This window comes from Gilbertella persicaria (genome assembly GCF_025201335.1).
Source record: "Gilbertella persicaria strain CBS 190.32 chromosome Unknown B0P05scaffold_3, whole genome shotgun sequence".
In the NCBI taxonomy this organism is placed as follows: domain Eukaryota; kingdom Fungi; phylum Mucoromycota; class Mucoromycetes; order Mucorales; family Choanephoraceae; genus Gilbertella; species Gilbertella persicaria.
In genome coordinates this window covers 75,636-93,024 of record NW_026251964.1, presented here as the reverse complement: position 1 = coordinate 93,024, position 17,389 = coordinate 75,636, and the positions used below count along the sequence as shown (strand labels likewise).

At 37.1% G+C, this 17,389-nt stretch overlaps 9 protein-coding genes across 9 annotated transcripts; 5 read left to right on the top strand and 4 right to left on the bottom strand.

The window, feature by feature from the left end:
- The first annotated feature begins 30 nt into the window (after nt 1-30).
- On the top strand, nt 31-2,200 carry B0P05DRAFT_523670 (THO complex subunit 1 transcription elongation factor-domain-containing protein). The gene is made up of 7 exons (XM_051576093.1): nt 31-311; nt 358-430; nt 481-605; nt 646-1,185; nt 1,230-1,517; nt 1,558-1,748; nt 1,797-2,200. Exons 1-7 carry the CDS (start codon nt 48-50, stop codon nt 2,140-2,142), a joined length of 1,827 nt encoding a protein of 608 aa, XP_051438942.1. The 5' UTR covers nt 31-47; the 3' UTR covers nt 2,143-2,200.
- B0P05DRAFT_523669 (thaumatin) lies at nt 2,201-2,883 on the top strand. The gene has a single exon (XM_051576092.1). It carries the CDS (start codon nt 2,223-2,225, stop codon nt 2,841-2,843), a length of 621 nt encoding a protein of 206 aa, XP_051438941.1. The 5' UTR covers nt 2,201-2,222; the 3' UTR covers nt 2,844-2,883.
- Nucleotides 2,848-3,369, bottom strand: B0P05DRAFT_583114 (HRDC-like protein; the record flags this gene model as incomplete). The annotated part of the gene is made up of 3 exons (XM_051582224.1): nt 2,848-2,982; nt 3,026-3,178; nt 3,223-3,369. 3 exons carry the CDS (start codon nt 3,367-3,369, stop codon nt 2,848-2,850), a joined length of 435 nt encoding a protein of 144 aa, XP_051438940.1.
- A 149-nt stretch (nt 3,370-3,518) lies between these two features.
- Nucleotides 3,519-5,059, top strand: B0P05DRAFT_523658 (kinase-like domain-containing protein). Its single transcript, XM_051576091.1, has 9 exons — nt 3,519-3,830; nt 3,872-3,898; nt 3,940-4,070; nt 4,118-4,187; nt 4,233-4,300; nt 4,352-4,409; nt 4,461-4,591; nt 4,645-4,877; nt 4,975-5,059. Exons 1-9 carry the CDS (start codon nt 3,541-3,543, stop codon nt 4,984-4,986), a joined length of 1,020 nt encoding a protein of 339 aa, XP_051438939.1. The 5' UTR covers nt 3,519-3,540; the 3' UTR covers nt 4,987-5,059.
- A 616-nt stretch (nt 5,060-5,675) lies between these two features.
- On the top strand, nt 5,676-6,707 carry B0P05DRAFT_454758 (uncharacterized protein; the record flags this gene model as incomplete). Its single annotated transcript, XM_051573929.1, has 4 exons — nt 5,676-5,747; nt 5,797-5,892; nt 5,939-6,016; nt 6,060-6,707. Coding segments are annotated over 4 exons (894 nt in total), but the record flags the coding sequence as incomplete, so codon positions are not given.
- Nucleotides 6,708-7,428: 721 nt separating this feature from the next.
- B0P05DRAFT_633773 (general substrate transporter) lies at nt 7,429-9,059 on the bottom strand (the record flags this gene model as incomplete). Its single annotated transcript, XM_051583525.1, has 3 exons — nt 7,429-8,130; nt 8,178-8,930; nt 8,976-9,059. The coding sequence occupies 3 exons, from the start codon at nt 9,057-9,059 to the stop codon at nt 7,429-7,431; spliced, it is 1,539 nt and encodes a 512-aa protein (XP_051438937.1).
- A 1,618-nt stretch (nt 9,060-10,677) lies between these two features.
- On the top strand, nt 10,678-12,079 carry B0P05DRAFT_523645 (uncharacterized protein). The gene is made up of 3 exons (XM_051576090.1): nt 10,678-11,092; nt 11,138-11,517; nt 11,567-12,079. The coding sequence occupies exons 1-3, from the start codon at nt 10,885-10,887 to the stop codon at nt 12,062-12,064; spliced, it is 1,086 nt and encodes a 361-aa protein (XP_051438936.1). The 5' UTR covers nt 10,678-10,884; the 3' UTR covers nt 12,065-12,079.
- Nucleotides 12,080-12,145: 66 nt separating this feature from the next.
- B0P05DRAFT_568082 (uncharacterized protein) lies at nt 12,146-13,756 on the bottom strand (the record flags this gene model as incomplete). The annotated part of the gene is made up of 5 exons (XM_051581175.1): nt 12,146-12,673; nt 12,718-13,305; nt 13,358-13,420; nt 13,476-13,691; nt 13,736-13,756. 5 exons carry the CDS (start codon nt 13,754-13,756, stop codon nt 12,146-12,148), a joined length of 1,416 nt encoding a protein of 471 aa, XP_051438935.1.
- A 215-nt stretch (nt 13,757-13,971) lies between these two features.
- On the bottom strand, nt 13,972-17,344 carry B0P05DRAFT_523609 (Alpha/Beta hydrolase protein). Its single transcript, XM_051576089.1, has 15 exons — nt 17,253-17,344; nt 16,247-17,211; nt 16,073-16,203; nt 15,998-16,026; nt 15,824-15,954; nt 15,690-15,779; nt 15,583-15,648; nt 15,449-15,540; nt 15,349-15,402; nt 15,194-15,309; nt 14,958-15,143; nt 14,713-14,917; nt 14,316-14,664; nt 14,146-14,274; nt 13,972-14,104 (listed from the first exon to the last, which is right to left on the bottom strand). The coding sequence occupies exons 2-15, from the start codon at nt 16,947-16,949 to the stop codon at nt 14,046-14,048; spliced, it is 2,340 nt and encodes a 779-aa protein (XP_051438934.1). The 5' UTR covers nt 16,950-17,211; nt 17,253-17,344; the 3' UTR covers nt 13,972-14,045.
- Nucleotides 17,345-17,389: the final 45 nt, after the last annotated feature.

Below are 17,389 nucleotides of genomic sequence, written 5' to 3'. Positions count from 1 at the left end.
TATTTAGTTTTTTTTTTTTTTTTTTTTTCATTTCTCTTTCGTTCAAGATGTCCATGTTTCTTGAATACAAAGCCAAGTTAAGTCATGGCATCAATCAATGCCTTGAACAAGTAGCCCAGTATAGAATGGCCCATAATACCACAGAAGCACCATTGAGTTTGATTCAAGACCTTACACAACAACACTTGGCACCTTTAGCAGGCAAAGAGAACACGTTGGGTGTAGTGATTGTCCATCGAGAAAAGGAACGTAGTGATTGGCGAAGACCAGGCATAGAAGCCATCTTTCGTCGCGTCTTATTGAATATTGTTGTAAGTGTATGATGTACAAAAACAAGAAGAAACTCATGATCTATAGAAAAACATGGAGGAATCACAAGAGAGATATTATCAAGTATGTGATTGTCTTGATTTCATTCTCTATTGTGGTGGTAAGCAAGAATAATGTGTAGCCATTTAAAGTAACTCCATTATGGAATAGAGGCTGATTTGCTAGACACAACATTTCATTTGAATGCGATTGAAGAAATACTCGATATTCATAGTATTGGTGGATGTGAAATGATCTTTAAATACATTGAAAAGCGCAAAAATCGCATTACACTCGTAAGTATAAGACCCATGTCTTTGTTGCTGAATGTATTAGGGATTGGAACCAAACAAGGGTAAAGGCCTTGTTTTGCTGAGATTGTGTAATGAACTCTTGCGTCGACTGTCTAAAGAGACAAACACAGTGTTCTGTGGTCGTATCTTGATGTTCCTTGCCAATTCTTTTCCTCTGGATGAACGATCAGGCGTTAATTTACGTGGTGATTTCAATACAGACATGGTTCAATATGACTCTGATGAAGTGGTGGATGCAGATCCTCAATTGACAGATGACCAAAAGACGTTCTATAAAGTGTTTTGGTCTACTCGAGTCTTCTTTTCAAATCCACCTAGTATTTTTGCAGCAGATCATTTCAGTCAACTTCAAGAAGGCACGAAACTGATTGTAGATAAATTACAAGTGATTGGTGAAAAAGAAGCAGAATTAGCTGGTGCACGTAAAGATATCATGAAGCGTAAACAAGAAGTAGAGAGTATGCAAGAAGATCCCAGTCTGACTGAGTCTATGTTGGCTGAAATCAACAAGGATTATCAATTTCCTCGACTTTTGAGTAGCAGACGATTACTTGGCCTAGAGGTAATATCCCTGACTATGGAATGCTTACATAACACTCTTTATAGATGGAAGACGCTCGGTTTAGAAGAAATTTGATTGTGCAGTTCTTGATCTTGTTTCAATATCTACTTGGATTTACAGAAGAAGAGAAAGAAAAGACAACCAAATTAATAGAAGCACGTCCTAATGCTAAAACAAGTCTTGCACCTCCTACTTATACCTTGTCTAAAGAACAAGCAGAATGGATTCATCAAGTACAAGAAACACTCTTGACACTCTTAAGAGCCACAAAGCCTCATGGTAATCTCTATACAGACATCATCTTGAGTATGTTGGACTATGAACGTCATTGGGTAAGTCAATCAGATGCAATCCTCGTCTGACATGCACTAGATTATTTGGAAAGCATCAGGATGTCCCAAATTTGAAAAACCACCCATGAGTATGAAGGATCTAGAAAAGAGTTGGATGAACAAGAAGCCTCGATTAGAAGCACAACCCCCTAAATACAGATATTCACATGGTAGTTTTGAAGTCTCTAAACTGTACGGTAAACCCAGTGTGCCCTTATCTCAGTTTATGCGGTAGAGTAAAAAGCATGAGGCTTAATGAGACTAACATCTTTTTTTTAGGGATCGTCCTCCATTGCCTTCTGCGATTGAAGTGATTGATCGATCGATTGCTGAATTAGATGATTCATTAGATCCCTCAAAAGAACGATTTGATTATGCCAATGGTGCCTTATTACAGTCTGTTCGACTCATGTATCAACAACACCCATTGCTGATTCGCAGTGTATACAACTATAAAAAAGAAGTCTATAAAGAGATGCATGCCAAACGACAAGAGACAGATGAACCAGTTGACTTTGTTGTAGGTGAAGCCATTGATGAAGACTATGTTTTATCAGAAAAAGCAGTCTTATTAAAAGCAAAAGAATACCTTTTGCAAGAAGCAGAAGACACAAAAAAGGAATAATAAAGAATTCAGGAGTACATATTAAAACCATTATCATTAAAGAGCAGCATACTCTTCATATTTCTTCTTCTTTTTTCTGCATGTATTATTTTGTATTGATCCTGTCTCTTGTTTCTGCTGCACCTTTGAATACACAGATTAAACTAGTGAATCAATGTGGCTATACACTTCAGATAGGCTATCAGACAAACAATGCACCTCATCATCACATCATTCAAGTACAAGATACACATACACTGACAGTAGCCCATCATTGGGCAGGTAGAATATGGGCCAAAGCATCGAGTGGGGATTACCCTGCCACTTTGGCTGAATTTAGATTGGGTGAATTAGATTATTATGATGTATCGCTTGTGGATGGATTTAATCTGCCTTTGCGTATTGAACCTCAATCAACAGAGCATGTTGAGCTTAGACACTGTCAACCCTCTGGCTGTCTTCAATTACCCTCATGCCCCAAGGATTTGCAAGTATTTGACCAGCATCAATTGGTTGCCTGTGCTAGTCCTTGTTCAGTCTATGGAACAGACGACTATTGTTGTACAGGCACATCTGGGACATCCAATACGTGTACTTTAAATTATTATGCACAACAAGTCAAACAAGCCTGCCCTGATGTTTATAGTTATGCATTTGATGATGCAACAAGTGTCTATGGATGTAAAACGCATGTATATCATGTTGTCTTTTGTCCTCAATAAACGTTTATTCTTCCATTTCTTCTTCTTCTTCTTCTTCTTCTTCAGCATAGTCATCTTCTCGAGGTAAAGTAGTGATGATCTGTAACAACATTTGCTCTAAATCTTCTTCTGTGAATCGTTCTTCACATTCTTCAATCATCTAATAAACCATCAGTAAGAATACAACAAGATGCTCTATTTACCAAATAGATTTCCACTGTACTTTTGGGTCTCAAATTAAGAATTTGTAATTTCTCTGCTTTGGTTAAGTCAAATGTAGACATGGCCTGTAAGAATTGTTGTACTTGTTCTGATGTTTGTGTTCCAACAGGTGTTTGTTTCAAGTATTCAGTCAACTTGATCAACTGTCAATAATGATTCTCAATGTGTGTTGGTTTACCTCAAATTGAACTGTACGTAACTGTTCTGGGTATTGTAACAAAGGATCTGCTATTTGTGATTGTTTTTGTGCTTCTTGACTTTCTTCTAATAGTTTCAAAACTTCATAGTTACTGATGAGTGCTGCTCTAACTGACTTGATCTTCATATATAGATTGACAAAACAAAAAAAAAGAAAGGAAAAAATGTTTTCTAAAATGGCAGTCCAATTGGCTTCTGTTGATTGGACAGATTTCATGGATCCAAATGGCATGAATTTCGGACACAATTCAAGCTATTTTTTTTTAAAAAAAAACCGTTTTCTTTCCCCTTGTTTCTTATGAAAATGGGATTTATTGAAACCATCGATACATTTGTTCATGGCGGTATACAGAAACCAGCTTCTTATGAACGCAAGAAAAACTATCATTTTGGCACTGAATTAGGAAGTGGATCGTATGGTTATGTCAAAAAAGCAGTTCGAATCAAAGATCAAACACCAGTGGCTATCAAGATTATACCTAAAGCCAGAGTCAAAGGTCAATTTGATATGGTCTATTCTGAAATGAACCTTTTAGAAGGACTAGATCATCCTAATGTGATTCATCTCTATGACTGGTTTGAGTCTCGGTAAGTGTGTTATAGAATATGCTTGTATTGACTCTGATTAGTGAAAAGTTTTATTTAGTGTTTGAACTGTAAGAATTTCTTAATTGTATAGTGTTGACTTATGTCCTAGAGCGACGGGTGGTGAATTATTTGAGCGGCTATTTGATCGAGGCAGATTTACAGAAAAAGATGCTATTACAGTGATTCGTTCTGTATTGAAAGGATTGGCTTATCTTCATCAACACAACATTGTGCACCGAGGTATTAGTTTTCTTTTTCATGATAATATCATTCACTAATAAGAGAAGATATGAAACCAGAGAATTTGTTATTCAAGACACCCGATTCTACTTCAGATTTAGTTATTTGTGATTTTGGGTAAAAATAACAAACAAAAATAGAATTCGAAAATAATACGGTTAGGATTGCCAAAATTATGGGCAAAGATAATTTAGGACTCAAGACAGTATGTGGTTCACCAGGCTATGTAGGTAAAGTAAACAGAAAGAAAGAGAATTGTATGTTGTATTCAATCTGTATAGCACCTGAAGTTCTCTTGAACAAAGAGTACAGTTATCCTGTGGATATTTGGGGAGTTGGGTAAAACGGAAAAAAAAAAAAAAGAGTATGTGAATTCACCTTATCGTTTAGTGTGGTTACATTTACTATTTTATGTGGTTATCAGCCATTTCAATCTGAAGATCATGTTCAACTTGTAGACGATATTGTTCATTGTCGTTATGAATTTCATGAAAGATATTGGCGAAATATTTCACCTGATGGTAAAAGAAAAAAGAAAAAAAATAAGGGAAGGATCTGTATTTAACTCAAATAGCACGCTCATTCATACGAAAATGTCTTTTATTGGACCCCAAAGAAAGACATACAGCAACAGAAGCCTTAAATCATGTTTGGATGACAGGTCAACAAGCAACAGATATTGATTTATTAGACACTGTACGCGATAATTTCAATGCGCGTCGTAAATTCAGAAGTGCAGTCAGTGCAGTCAAAGCAATAAATCGTATGAGAGCAGGCTCTGTATCTACTAAACAAGAGACTATTATGCCTGTTACTTAGAATAATAATATTATTTTTTTTCATTTTCTTTGTATTTGTAAAAAAAAAAAAAAAAAATAAACACATTGCTGTGCTTAAAGAGTTACCAAAAAATTAGGGTAAACTTCCTTAATGTCCCGCATCCACGGAAATCTTTAGTAAAAGGCGAAAGATTTATCCGATCTGAGCACAGGACAGAAGTACAAAGGAAATAAAAAATTGAAGGTTCAAGTGGCCTTTTTATATCTTTTTTAAGAAATAAATAGCAGTCTTGTTAGCAGTCCTGTTTACCGTCACAGAAACCTTGATTCAATATCCGAATTCGTTTTCAATCTTGCCTTTTTTGGAGGATAGAGCATAGTCACGTGCTTATGAAGGATGAGCTATAGGGTTGAATAGCATTCTTTTTCAAAAACATATAGAGAAAAGAGATTGTTATGATGTATCAGAAAGTCATTCTTTTCTCTCAGGATAACACTAGATAACTGTATCGTATTCAATTTGGTTTAGTATAGGATTTATGCTAAAAAAAAAACGTCAATGTATTGATCTTGTAGCGAAAAAGAGTCTTGAAAAATAGGTTGTTCATTCTACATGAATTCTCAAGTACTACATTTTTTTTTTTGAAAAAGAAAAAGAAAAAGAGGCCAACATTATTATTGTTATTGCCTTACTAGCTGATGATGGCAATTAAGTTTTGGGATACACTTTTTTTTTCTAATTTTAGTACTCGGTTAAAAGCCGAAGAGAACAAAGATTTTTTCTTTTTCTTCTTTTGAAAACCGTATGGAACTATCTGCTACAACGAAACTACCTAAACGGCAAGAGACACTAGGTCCTACTTCACCTATTCATGACTGGGAAGTAGAAAGAGCTACTGTAAATGATACAAGCCTATACATAATCATACTCATGATATCCTGGATAGATACTCTCTGAACGTAAAGAGAGCAAAGAAAAAGCAGAACGCCTCGAAAAAGAACTTGAAAAGGAACGTCGAACGTATGAAAAGAATACAGCGAGTGTAAGTGCACACTTTTCAGCACTAGTGCGAATAACACACCACTTAGTTACTGAAAGAAGTCAAACTAAAAGAAGCATTCATGGAAAAGAAACTCAAAGATGTAGAGGAACAGCTCATGTCTCAAGTAAGTAAATGCATTCGCTAATCAAGACGGCTAACGGCATTAGATGCTAGAGTTGCAACATAGCTTAGACAATGAAAAACTTGCTCGGCACGAAGAAATTACCAGTCTGAAAGCTCAGCATGAACAAATCTTGGAAGCCCAAGATAAAAAATACCTTCGTCGATTGACAAGTCTTCAGGAACGATTGAATGCAAAAGACGAAGCGTACGCTGAACTTTTAGAAAAGTTACCAGAATATGTGCCTGAAACGATTGAGTCCTTAAAAGTTGCCAAAACCAAGCAAGACACCGACGCTGATTCAATGCGGGAATCTAATTTCAACAGCAACCATTCAGGCACGCATCAACAATCGTTAGAACCATCTCAGCTACAGGCTTACAAAGTCCAGATCGAACAACTCGAAACCAGTTGTGCAGAAGCACAAAAACAGTCTCAGATACTCAAAAAGCGTCTTGATCAAATCACAGCTACACATGATGCTCATGTTAAAGAACTCACAGAGAAATTCATGTCAGAAGCGCAACATTCTGAATTAACTAACCGAGCTCAGCTTCAAAACTTACAATCAGAACATGCTGACATGCTGCGTGAACTGACAGCACAACATGAGACTGAGAAAGAAGTATGGCAAATCAGTCAGCATGCTGTAATAGACGAGTTAAGACGCCAGTTAGAGTCAGAGAAGCAAGAGGCCTTACGTTTGTTGAATAAGGAATGGAAGAATAAAAGTCAAGATTTACAAGCTTCTATGTCCAAAGATGCCAAGGAGATCCAGGCGCATTGGGAATCAAAATTAGAAGAAAATAAGGCTCAGCTTATGCAGCAAATCAGACGACTTCAAGGTGAGATAGAAGTGGTGAAAGATCGATTGGGAAAAGAGATCGTACGACGCAAACAAAACCAAGCCGAATTAGTTGTCGCTTTAGAAAAGACCAATACACTTGAGCGAGGCTACTCCAAGTTGGAACATCAGCTCAAACGGGCTTTAAAAGAAAAAGTAGTGTTAGAAAAAGAAAGGAGAGAGGTAACAGGCTTTTATTGGGAAAGTTTACTGACGGCCTGTTAGAAAAGTACACAGTATCGTAAAGCACACAGTTTAGCTATAGATTTGCTAGTGAGTTTGTCACCCCATATGCATACGGAGATGCACACTGATCTTGCTGATGTGTTGCAGCTAATTACCCGTCAAATCGCTATCATGAGTTCATGTTATCCAACACGACAGGTATTTAGATGAAAAACTGCTTATCACTCATATTGAATTTTAGACTTCCTTGTTTGAATTGGACTATATTCCTGCTTGTGAATTCTAATACCAGTCTAAATGTATATCCCACTTTTTTATATTAAAATAATTACAAGTGTATTTTATTAATAATTATTTAACAAATATGATACAATAAAGAAGTATATCAAGATGAATGCTCAACAGCTTCTTCAGAAGATGAAGTTAGCCCTTTTTCAACATGAGCCATATGCTCCACATCTGTCTTCTTTTCTCCATCATAGTGGTAATAACGATCTGAAGTTATAGATCGAATATCATTCTTGACATCATCTACAGCAAACAAAACATCGACTTGTTCCAAAGAAAGTCCTTTTGTCTCTGGGAACCAAAAGTAAACCATAGGGAAGAATAACAGGTTCATAAAGGCAAACAGGATATAAGTCCAGAAAGTAATGTATTCAAACAAGACAGGTGCAATCATGGCCACAATAAAGTTACCAATCCAGTTGGCAGCCGTGGAGAGTGAATTGCCTTTAGCACGAAGACCTGTAGAGAAGATTTCGGCAGGGTATAGCCAGGACATACCTAGCCAGCTACAGCCAAATACAAAGTTGTACAAAATAGTGCCTGCGACAGCAGCATTGGCAGCAGAGGAACTTGGGTTATCTGTATTGGCTTTTTGAGCACCACCGATCCATACGAGTGTTACTGTTTGAGCAATGAGACCCCATAGCATGATCTTTCTTCGACCCACACGTTCAACGAGAAAAATAGGGAAACAGGCACCGATAAAATAGACGATAGCATCCACACCTGCCATTAACATAGCCATGGAATAACTCATACCAGCTTGAATCATGACATCAGTAAGGTAATAGGTAGTAACCTACGCATCCAAGTAAATAAAAAATTATTCTAGTGCGATTGACTTACATTAATACCACCCAACTGTTGAATGATTTGACTAAGCATAGCAATCAAAACTCTTTTACGGTTATTAAACTTGCCCTTGGAGAACAAAGCACGATAAGAAGAAACACCTTCACGACGTTCAGCTTCTATACCATCCTTGATTTCTTGATATTCAGAAACACATCGAGGATGACTGACATCACCTTCTGACCAAAGTCGAGCAAGGACTTCTTTTGCTTCTTCATCTCTACCATGAGCTACAAGCCAACGAGGCGTCTCGGGCAAAAAGAAAGTGCCAGCAATCAAAATTAAAGCAAACAAGTTCTGGAAAGCTAAAGGAAACCGCCATGCAAATTCGCCTCCCACGAAATGAAGACCATACTCTAACCAATAAGCAATACCGACACCAGCAACAATCAAAGCACATTCAAAACAGACATGAGCACCTCGGGTCTTGGGTGGAGATACTTCAGATTGATAGACAGGCACTGTAGCTGTGTTCATGCCATTACCAACACCAGTGATGATACGGAATGCGATGGTCATACCAAGGTTTTGAGTAGCTGCCTGGATCACGGCGCCAATGACAAGGATGGTAGAGCCTAAGCGAATTGTGTTTCGACGTCCAATCATGTCACTAATTCTGCCGGTCAAGAGAGCACCAAACATACAACCAATCTCATAAAGGGCGACCATAGCACCCACAGTAGCTGAATTTGGGTTGCCCATGAGTTCAAGAAAGTGCTCATTAGGAACAATGCCAGACATAACACCCTGTTGATGATGAGATACACATAAATTTTTGTTATCAAAACTTACTTGATCATAGCCAAAAAGTAAAAACCCTGTAGCAGCTAGTAATGTTGAAGCATTGAATAATGCTTTTCCTTGTAATTTGACCATATCTTCTTTATACAATTGATGCAAAAAAAAAAAAAAAAGAATCGACTTAAAGCTGTATTTATATATACATGTCTCAACAATGAAGCTATACTCGATATAGCACACAGAAAAACTTGAACAGCACCGTGGTACCTTCCTTCATACAATATATTACTATATCCTGGGAATCTACAAGACTGGAGACGAAGGAAATATTGGGAGATGATGTGACTGGGCCACTTTTCTTTTCCCGTCAAATAGGAAAATGTGGGGTACAATAAAAAATGACGGCAATGACAGTTCCGCTACTTGTTAAACGCTTCATTCTTTTTTGTCTTCTGTATGAGCATTAAAATAAAGATCATCTATAACAAATCAAAAAAAAAATAGAACACGTTGATTTTGATCTTGACCATAACAATAGGAAAGGAAAGAGCATAAACAATAGATCAAGAAATACAAGCATAAATAAAACAGAAAAGAGCCATTCTAGTCAACATTTAACATGACGTCAAGAATTCTCCGCAAGCCTTCCGATTTGCTGGTCATTTAGAGAATCAGGACACAAGGGAATGTATATTCAAGACAGTTGACGTCGACATTATAAACCAGCTTATAAACTCACGGCATAAACTTCAACCAGACAAGGATAACATGATCTCATGTAATAAAGTAAAAAGTAGTACAAGAAACTGGGCAGTTTGTGGTTGCCTTTGTTCCTTTTTTATGGAAACAAGTTTTCTAAAGAAAAGGGGATCTCAAGTCAGTTATTTTTTGAAACTTTCTTCGTTCTTTATGTCAGTTCAATTGTGAGTTTCAAATTACGTTGTAAAGTAGTTGTCAAGGACGCTTTGAGAATACACTTTAAGTACAGCGATATTACTATAGCTGCCGAAGACGAAGACAACTTAAGGGCACCCATATCAGGAACTAAAGTGACACACAAGTATTCCTGCACCATCAATCTATATAATCAAAGCTACTAGGGCCCGCAAAAATACAAGTACAAGGATGAACAAAACGAGTAACAAGAAATAGCCTTTGCTTTAACATTTGTGAAAAGTTCCTTGATTTCGGTCTTATAGATACTCGGGACTAAAGGAGGCTCTGTCTTGTTATGAACAATGCACCTATATAGATCGATGGATAATCTGGTTACCAGTAGACAGTATAAGCAACTTTATCTTCCTCCTGATTCCAATTAGGCAGTCTTGGATATTTGTGATGAAAAAAATATGATAAGTTAATATAGGATTATGCATGCTTTGAGACACCGTACTCAGAATTTCATAAACAAGATATAATTGTACGCCAACTACAAAATCACCAGTTAGATTTATTTAAGTGAGCTAATAGACAATTCTATCATCCGATATGCTGTTGTAACTCAGCCATTTGGACTCTTTAAAAACGTCATTTGACACCATAAACACTGCACAAATACATTTTGCCTAAACAAGAATTTACAGAAAAACACTGTGATAGCAACAGAAAAGTGCTTATCTTTTTTTTTTTCAGTCAGTAATTTTAAAAAGAAAGAACAGGAATTAGACGTCTGCGTTTAAATTTTTAAAAAGGTTCTTGATTCAAGTAAGACACAACATACAAGGTAGTGTAACTCTATATCACTTTGAAAGTAACTACACCTCCTTTTTTCTTCTTGCAACACATTATCGTTTGTTTGTGTAAAAAAAGTTGATAAACAAGTCGCAGTTTATTGCTTAAAAAAAGTTGATTAAGGTTTAGAGGGGTAAAAGGAAGGAAGTATCTGCATGAATAGCGTTGAGTGTCAATTAAAAATAACAGGCAAATTTGTGTTTTGATTTTTTCTTTTTTATGTTTCTTCATGTTTTCACTAACAGAATATCTACCTAAAGAGTCAAGTTTAGTGCTTGCAGGGTGCTTCTTTCTGTCTTATTTAGCATACGTACGTTATCGTCGATATCAGTTTGTGAACAATTTGATTGCAAAGTATCCAAATCCTGACGTTGTGCTTCAAGACCATGCTATTGCTATGGAAATTTATAGTAATATCTTTCGCAAAGAGTTTCCATGTAAGCTATTACTGTTTGTGGCATGTATCTCACACATTTGACTAGTATTTGCTCGCTCTTCGTTAGAGTTTGCCTTGTTTAAACCATTTGCTACTCCTTCAGTGAGTAAACTGTTGGTGTCCACAAGAGAGTTCTTGGACCATTGCCCTCGTCGTGCTGAAGATACAGAACTCATCTTGTCAGAAATCATTGACCCTTATCCAAGGATTCAAAACGAACTTATTCGTAATCCTCATATCTCCGAAAAAGAAATCCAAAAGCAATACGCACGACGTGACGCATCTATCAAGCGACTGAACGAAATTCATGGCAAATACAACATTTCCAATGAGGACTATCTCTATACCCTGGTCTTGTTTGTTGCTGAACCTATTCGTTGGATAAACAATTGGGAGTGGCGCAAGCTTGATATCCGTGAGATCAATGTAAGTAGGTAACTTGCTAAACTTATGTGAATGTAACACAGGTTTTTAGGCTATTTTTAAGGTCTGGCACGAAATTGGGACTCGAATGAACATCAAAGATATTCCTGACACGCTTGATGAATGGTACAAGATTCAAAAGGATTATGAGCAAACATCGGTTAAATATCATCCTGCTAATTGGCGATGTGCTGACCCTACCATTAAGCATTTGGCCAGAAGATTTCCTGGGTTTATGTTACCTGTTGTCTATACCATGCTCCCATGTTTATTAGAAGAAGGTGAATGCAAAGCATTTGGTATTTCCACTCCTTCTTCATGGGCACAGGCTGTCTTTAACACCATTACTACCATAAGAGCACATTTCATACGGTACCTTTGTCTTCCTCGAGAACACTATGACCTGAGAACACCATTTTATCCAGACGAAAATGGAAGATATGTACCACATTACTTTGTGTATAACCCGCCCATCTACACTCAGGGCTATCGTATTGAAGAACTAGGCCCTGAAAAATTCATGCCCAAGTGCCCAGTATTCCACGGATAAAAAAATGTTTATTAGTCATTAAATTGTTATAAGTATTACTGTAATTTTTTTTTCTGTTCTGTTCAAGAAAGGTATAGCATTTTACTTAGCACAACCAAATCGTTGTTCTGAAGCTCTTGAGTGTAATTGGACAAGAGAATTAGTTGTTGAAGTACCAGCCCCTAAGGCACCACCAGCACCACCACATCCACAAGCACCGCTTACACCTGAAATATGGCTCACATTCTCAAACGACTCTACTTCGGATGTCGAATTCGTTTGGCTATATGAGTTTTCAGGAATAAGTGAAAGTGTTCTTTGATGATTGTATGGATGAGGAGTGACAGGCGAAAGGCCAACATCAGCAGCATCTTTCTTGGCTCTTTTGATAGCAACAACAAGCGCATTCAGCCATGAATCCATGTCTGCCTCACTCGATGCACAAAGAACATAACTTCTTTTGGGAATGATAATCTTGAAACAGTATTGTTTGCTTTTGCTGATTGGATCAATTTCTAAAGAGTCAATAATGTGGTGCAAAGGAATGATGCGGTGGGGTGAGTATTCTTTGTCATCTTCATAATAAGCCAACGTATCTGTTCGCAGTACAAACCAACGCTTTCGCCAACCCTATGTTGTGTTTAATAAAGATGTCATGATCATTCTATGCATACCTTATTTCTGCCTAGTTTTAATAAATAACCCTCAATCAGGACTCTGTTTCTATTTTCTTCAGATTCAATATTAGCTTTATCTACACTATATTCTTCATCGTCTTCTGAGCTAGCCACGCCTTCAATCATGCTTAACTGGTGCTGGTGGTCTGAATTAGGTGATAAAGGATAAGAGTTTTCGCTTGAATAGCTTGCTGAGCGATAACTGGGCTGTTTGGTCATTGTTGGAATATCCATAGGCTTTGTTGCATCAATAGGAGGTGATTTGTCAGCATTGGGCTTATGCCTTGTGTTTTGAATGACATTGGCAGCGTGGTTTGATTTGTATGAAGTAATGACATCCTTGGCAAACTCTTGGTCACGATCTGTGGAGCCTGTGTCGTCGTCTGCATCATACAGTCGTTGTTGTTCTTTTGCCTTATCAACTGAACTAAACCAATCATCCATGTCTTGTTGGTCATTCGCTTGGACATAATACATTCGTTTGGCAGTAACAAAAGCAAACACATATTTATATTTATGCTTTGTTGTCACTTGGACTACTTTATGAATTTCATGTAGATCAATAATTCGCAGTAGTTTATATTCCTATATGATTTGTTAATATACTGCATTTCTAAGTAAGAGAAAAAAAAATTACTTTTTTGTCTTTATACATGGCTAATTTTGTTGTTCTCAAAACAAACCAACGCTTCTTCCAGGTCTAAAAAAAGTACAGGAATAAGTTTTCTATCTTAAAAAATAGGAGGAGTGTTTACTCTTCGTTTTTCGCCTTTCTTAAGCAAATAACCAGATTTTAATACTTTTTCAGTCTTGAGTAATTCTAAAGCTTCAGCTGATACTGGCTCAGTAATATGTTCGTCATCGTCATTGTCGCCGTCTGAAAGGTACTTATTATTATTGTTGTTGTTGCTGTTGTCTTCTTCTTCGTCTTCACTAAGAACAAATTTATTTGATTTAGGTATTTGTTGAGACTAATAAAAAAAGAGTCAGTTTTTTATATATATATATATCGTACTATTACAAGCTGAGTTGACATAATGATAGGCACACACACACACACACAAAAAAAAAGGAAAAAGAAAAGAGACAAATGATATAAAAATAAAAAAAAAGCTCCCATTTAACTCTTGTTGAAAAGTCACACAAAGTTACAAATTTGCAAATGAACATTGTTGTCCAACATTTTTTTTATTTAAGCCATGTGCGTAAAAAGTTACACCAACATTCTCCTACTTATAAGTATCCAAATGGCTTCCAGTCATTATCAAAGTATCTAAAGCGTATTTTCTTTCTGTGAGTACACGTGCTGTCTTTTTCAAAAGAAATTACCCAGCGCTTAAGACGCCCCCTATTCCTATTGATTTCATTTCTTTACTCGTGATAACTTTTTACCTGTCAGTTCATAGCCGTAGAGTTTTTACTTACTCCATTCAGGTATCATCATGCCTGTTCTCTTGGGTAATAGACGCCATGCTGAATCAAAACCAATCAGATCAACACCTGATATAATCACAGCCATTTGATTGTCTTGTATAGGTCGCATAAACAATATCCCTACAAGAGAGTAAATAGCCAGTCAAAGTGTGGTTTCTTACCAGTGCCGGGACTATCGTATGTATGATCCCCTACTTGAATACGAGTGGTACCGTTATTCACTTGAAGACTTATATCAAAAGGAGATTCAAGTACTCGACTCATTGCCTTGTTTTCATTTGGCAGACCTAAATAGAGGGTGTACTGACTTGCAGGAGGATGTTGATCATCGTAAAGAATCATGGTGTCACCTCGACCGTATAAAAGCCAGTCATGGGCAATTTGCAATGCTGCATGACGATAGACTTCATGATTTGGAATGACAATCACTAAAGGATGACATGATTCATACATACGATGAATAGGGCCATAATGAGCAATATTACGCTCCCCTATTTTGACGTTATCCAACTAAGTCACTAGGTTAACAAAAAAAAGCATTATTAAAGTATGGGTTACCTTCCACCGCTTGCTATTTTTTATATCTAGTGCGAAACAAAAACCACGCTGAGACTCTAGATTAGAAAATACATCACCATCTACAATCAGTGTATGACATCCTTTGAAATGTTTAGTTAAACGAAACGAAGCAATATTAGTTGTCTTTAAAGTCACTCTAGTCTTATTGCCGTTTGTTGTTCTTGTACCGTATATTTTACCCAGCCTGATAAAGATGTAAGATATGAATGACAATCTATACTAACCTATAAGGTACTGCCATCTGTTGTACCTGAATACCATGGACACTGCCAATTCCAGCTGGATTGACCAACGTAACACAAAATTCATTTGACTCGTTCTTTGTCGTCGTCGTTTTTAAAAAGTCTTGCACACTCTTGTCTGAAAAGACAGAATCAAACCAATGACCTTGTCCTATAGCTTCCAATACTCTATTCAGTATGAGTCTATCTGTTTTTCTTTATTGATCTGGCCGCCTTACTTGATCGCTGTGGGTCTTTTTAAAAGTCCATTCAAGATGCGAACATATTTTCGAGTGTGTAACGGAGGCACGTTATCATCTTCAGTGCCTACTCGTGGCAAGACTGAAAGATCAGCCTGTATTTTTAGTAGCAAGTCATGTTCGTTGGTCTATACCATATTTGCTAAATGAAGATCATTATTATATTCAGCAATAGATGCCTCTAGAATCTACAGTCAAAATTAATTTTGATGTCAAATTGAATTTCTATTTTACTCCTCTTAATATGGGATCACTAAAAGAATCACCAATCCAGTGATGAAAAGACACATAATCTTGTATTTTTGTATAGCCTGCTGCTGGTACAACTAAAAAAAATATGAGTTGTGCTTGTTTATTTGTTTGTTTACCTCCAATTATCTTGTCTGGGAAATGAACAGCAAAATGCCAAACTCCTTGCCCACCATTGCTATGGCCTGCAATCATATGAGTCTCGTGATATAAAGTCTTTTCTTACCCATCATAATGAGGCGGTCTTTATTGCCAATCACCCATTCACGACTATCTTCTGATTTTAAGGTTTTCAAGACCTCATAAGGCATAGAAACTACAATGATTTATGTACGTGTATTGAATTCAGACTTGTCTTACCATCCACCCAGTCTTCTCCAGCAGCTGATTCCATGCATTCAAAATGCGGTGGAAGTAAATCTTGTATTTCAATGAGGCCATCAATGGCCTTGAATACGTTCTTTGTACTAGGTCCATGCCAATCATATCCCCTAAAAAAGAAAATAAATATAGATCAAGGATTTTTAACCTTACCAAGGCGTTCTTCCAGTTGGAAATAGAATCTATCCCTAACTATCAGTACCTTATGAGTTTGTTCCTACTTCTTACCCAAGATGATTTTTGTGCAGGGATAGAGTCAGTCCAAAACCTACTGTCGGCCTCTACACCTGCTCCATGAAGAGCAACGATAAGAGGCTTGTTTTGATCTGCATTCAACGCAAGTGGTCTTTTGGCCATGGCTATCTTTCATTCAATATCGCATATTTTGCCTATGCATTTTACCATATTGCACAACACCATCATAATCAAGAAACGTATATTTAAATGTCGTCTTCATCCAATCCACACACTGAACATGGCTTGTAGCACGAATAGCAAATGCTTGATCATCCATTACAAGTCCAATGCGAACCCAAAACTTCAAGATAGAAGTAGAAGGTAGCGATCCGCCTTCTTTTCGAAAACGGAAACTCACAGGCCGTGTTTGACCGGGGAGAATGTAAATCTCTTCAGCGAGCAACTCTGTCTTGTACTCAATAAACAAGCCATGCTTCGTCAATGTTTGTTCGTCCACAATACAGAGTGTAATAGACTCTAATTTGATTTGATCATCACCTGCATTCTGAAGAGAAACACTCCCATACGATCCAGCAAATCCGATATCCACTAAATAGTCTGGCATCAACAGCTCACAAGCTGATTGTCTCGACGGTGTTGCCAGTGAAGGCAAAATCACAGCACAATCATCCGGATACACCAATGTCTCATTGCGAGGATCCAAATACACTTTAAATTGACATGCAGGTGGTGTCTTGCCTCCCCCAAATACGCGCACATCATGGACTATACGAACATCAATGTGATGCTTACCCTTTTCGAAATAAATGATATGGGATGTTGTGTTGTAACCATAGCAATCACCACTATACCGTTTACCGTTGACATAAAATTCAGTTACGCCATTGATTTGCATACATAGATGCATAGATTCATGAGTAATAAGAATGCCTCTAGCCCATGCTTGGTATTGTTCAATGGACCAACCAAAAGGTATACCATTGTCTTTCCATCTAAGGACGCACTTAATGTTTATTTTTTTGCATGAATTACTTGCCTGACATGTCTAAAATCAATGGGTCCTACTATATTATCTCTTGCACTGTATGTTATCCAATTCACAAAGCCACCTTCCACTAGTTCTGAAGGATACTTGGCTCCAGAAGTATATCCTAATTTTTGAAAACCACCTACTCGGTTCAATTTTATACAAACAGTAACACATACAAACCATAGTTTTCAAGTATATCTGCACCAAAGTCTTGTTCTCTTGTGCCAATAGGAAAAGGGCCGAGAACTTGCCACGTCTTGCTTAAAGAAAAGTGAACCATAAACAAAGAAAAAAAAAAGGGTCACATTGTCGTGAGA

Bases quoted from the DNA above. Each gene is read 5' to 3' on its own strand.
- B0P05DRAFT_523658 (XM_051576091.1), top strand. From the start codon at position 3,541: ATGAAAATGGGATTTATTGAAACCATCGATACATTTGTTCATGGCGGT. The intron at 3,831-3,871 runs GTAAGTGTGTTA...GACTCTGATTAG, and splicing joins TATGACTGGTTTGAGTCTCG to TGAAAAGTTTTATTTAGTGT. The intron at 4,301-4,351 runs GTAAAGTAAACA...CAATCTGTATAG, and splicing joins TGGTTCACCAGGCTATGTAG to CACCTGAAGTTCTCTTGAAC.
- B0P05DRAFT_523669 (XM_051576092.1), top strand. From the start codon at position 2,223: ATGTATTATTTTGTATTGATCCTGTCTCTTGTTTCTGCTGCACCTTTG.
- B0P05DRAFT_523609 (XM_051576089.1), bottom strand. From the start codon at position 16,949: ATGCATCTATGTATGCAAATCAATGGCGTAACTGAATTTTATGTCAAC. The intron at 16,027-16,072 runs GTAAGAAGTAGG...AGTTAGGGATAG, and splicing joins CTGCACAAAAATCATCTTGG to ATTCTATTTCCAACTGGAAG. The intron at 15,310-15,348 runs GTATAGACCAAC...CTAAAAATACAG, and splicing joins ATCTTCATTTAGCAAATATG to GCTGATCTTTCAGTCTTGCC.
- B0P05DRAFT_523670 (XM_051576093.1), top strand. From the start codon at position 48: ATGTCCATGTTTCTTGAATACAAAGCCAAGTTAAGTCATGGCATCAAT. The intron at 1,186-1,229 runs GTAATATCCCTG...CACTCTTTATAG, and splicing joins GACGATTACTTGGCCTAGAG to ATGGAAGACGCTCGGTTTAG. The intron at 1,518-1,557 runs GTAAGTCAATCA...GACATGCACTAG, and splicing joins TGGACTATGAACGTCATTGG to ATTATTTGGAAAGCATCAGG.
- B0P05DRAFT_523645 (XM_051576090.1), top strand. From the start codon at position 10,885: ATGTTTTCACTAACAGAATATCTACCTAAAGAGTCAAGTTTAGTGCTT. The intron at 11,093-11,137 runs GTAAGCTATTAC...ACATTTGACTAG, and splicing joins CTTTCGCAAAGAGTTTCCAT to TATTTGCTCGCTCTTCGTTA. The intron at 11,518-11,566 runs GTAAGTAGGTAA...ACAGGTTTTTAG, and splicing joins TTGATATCCGTGAGATCAAT to GCTATTTTTAAGGTCTGGCA.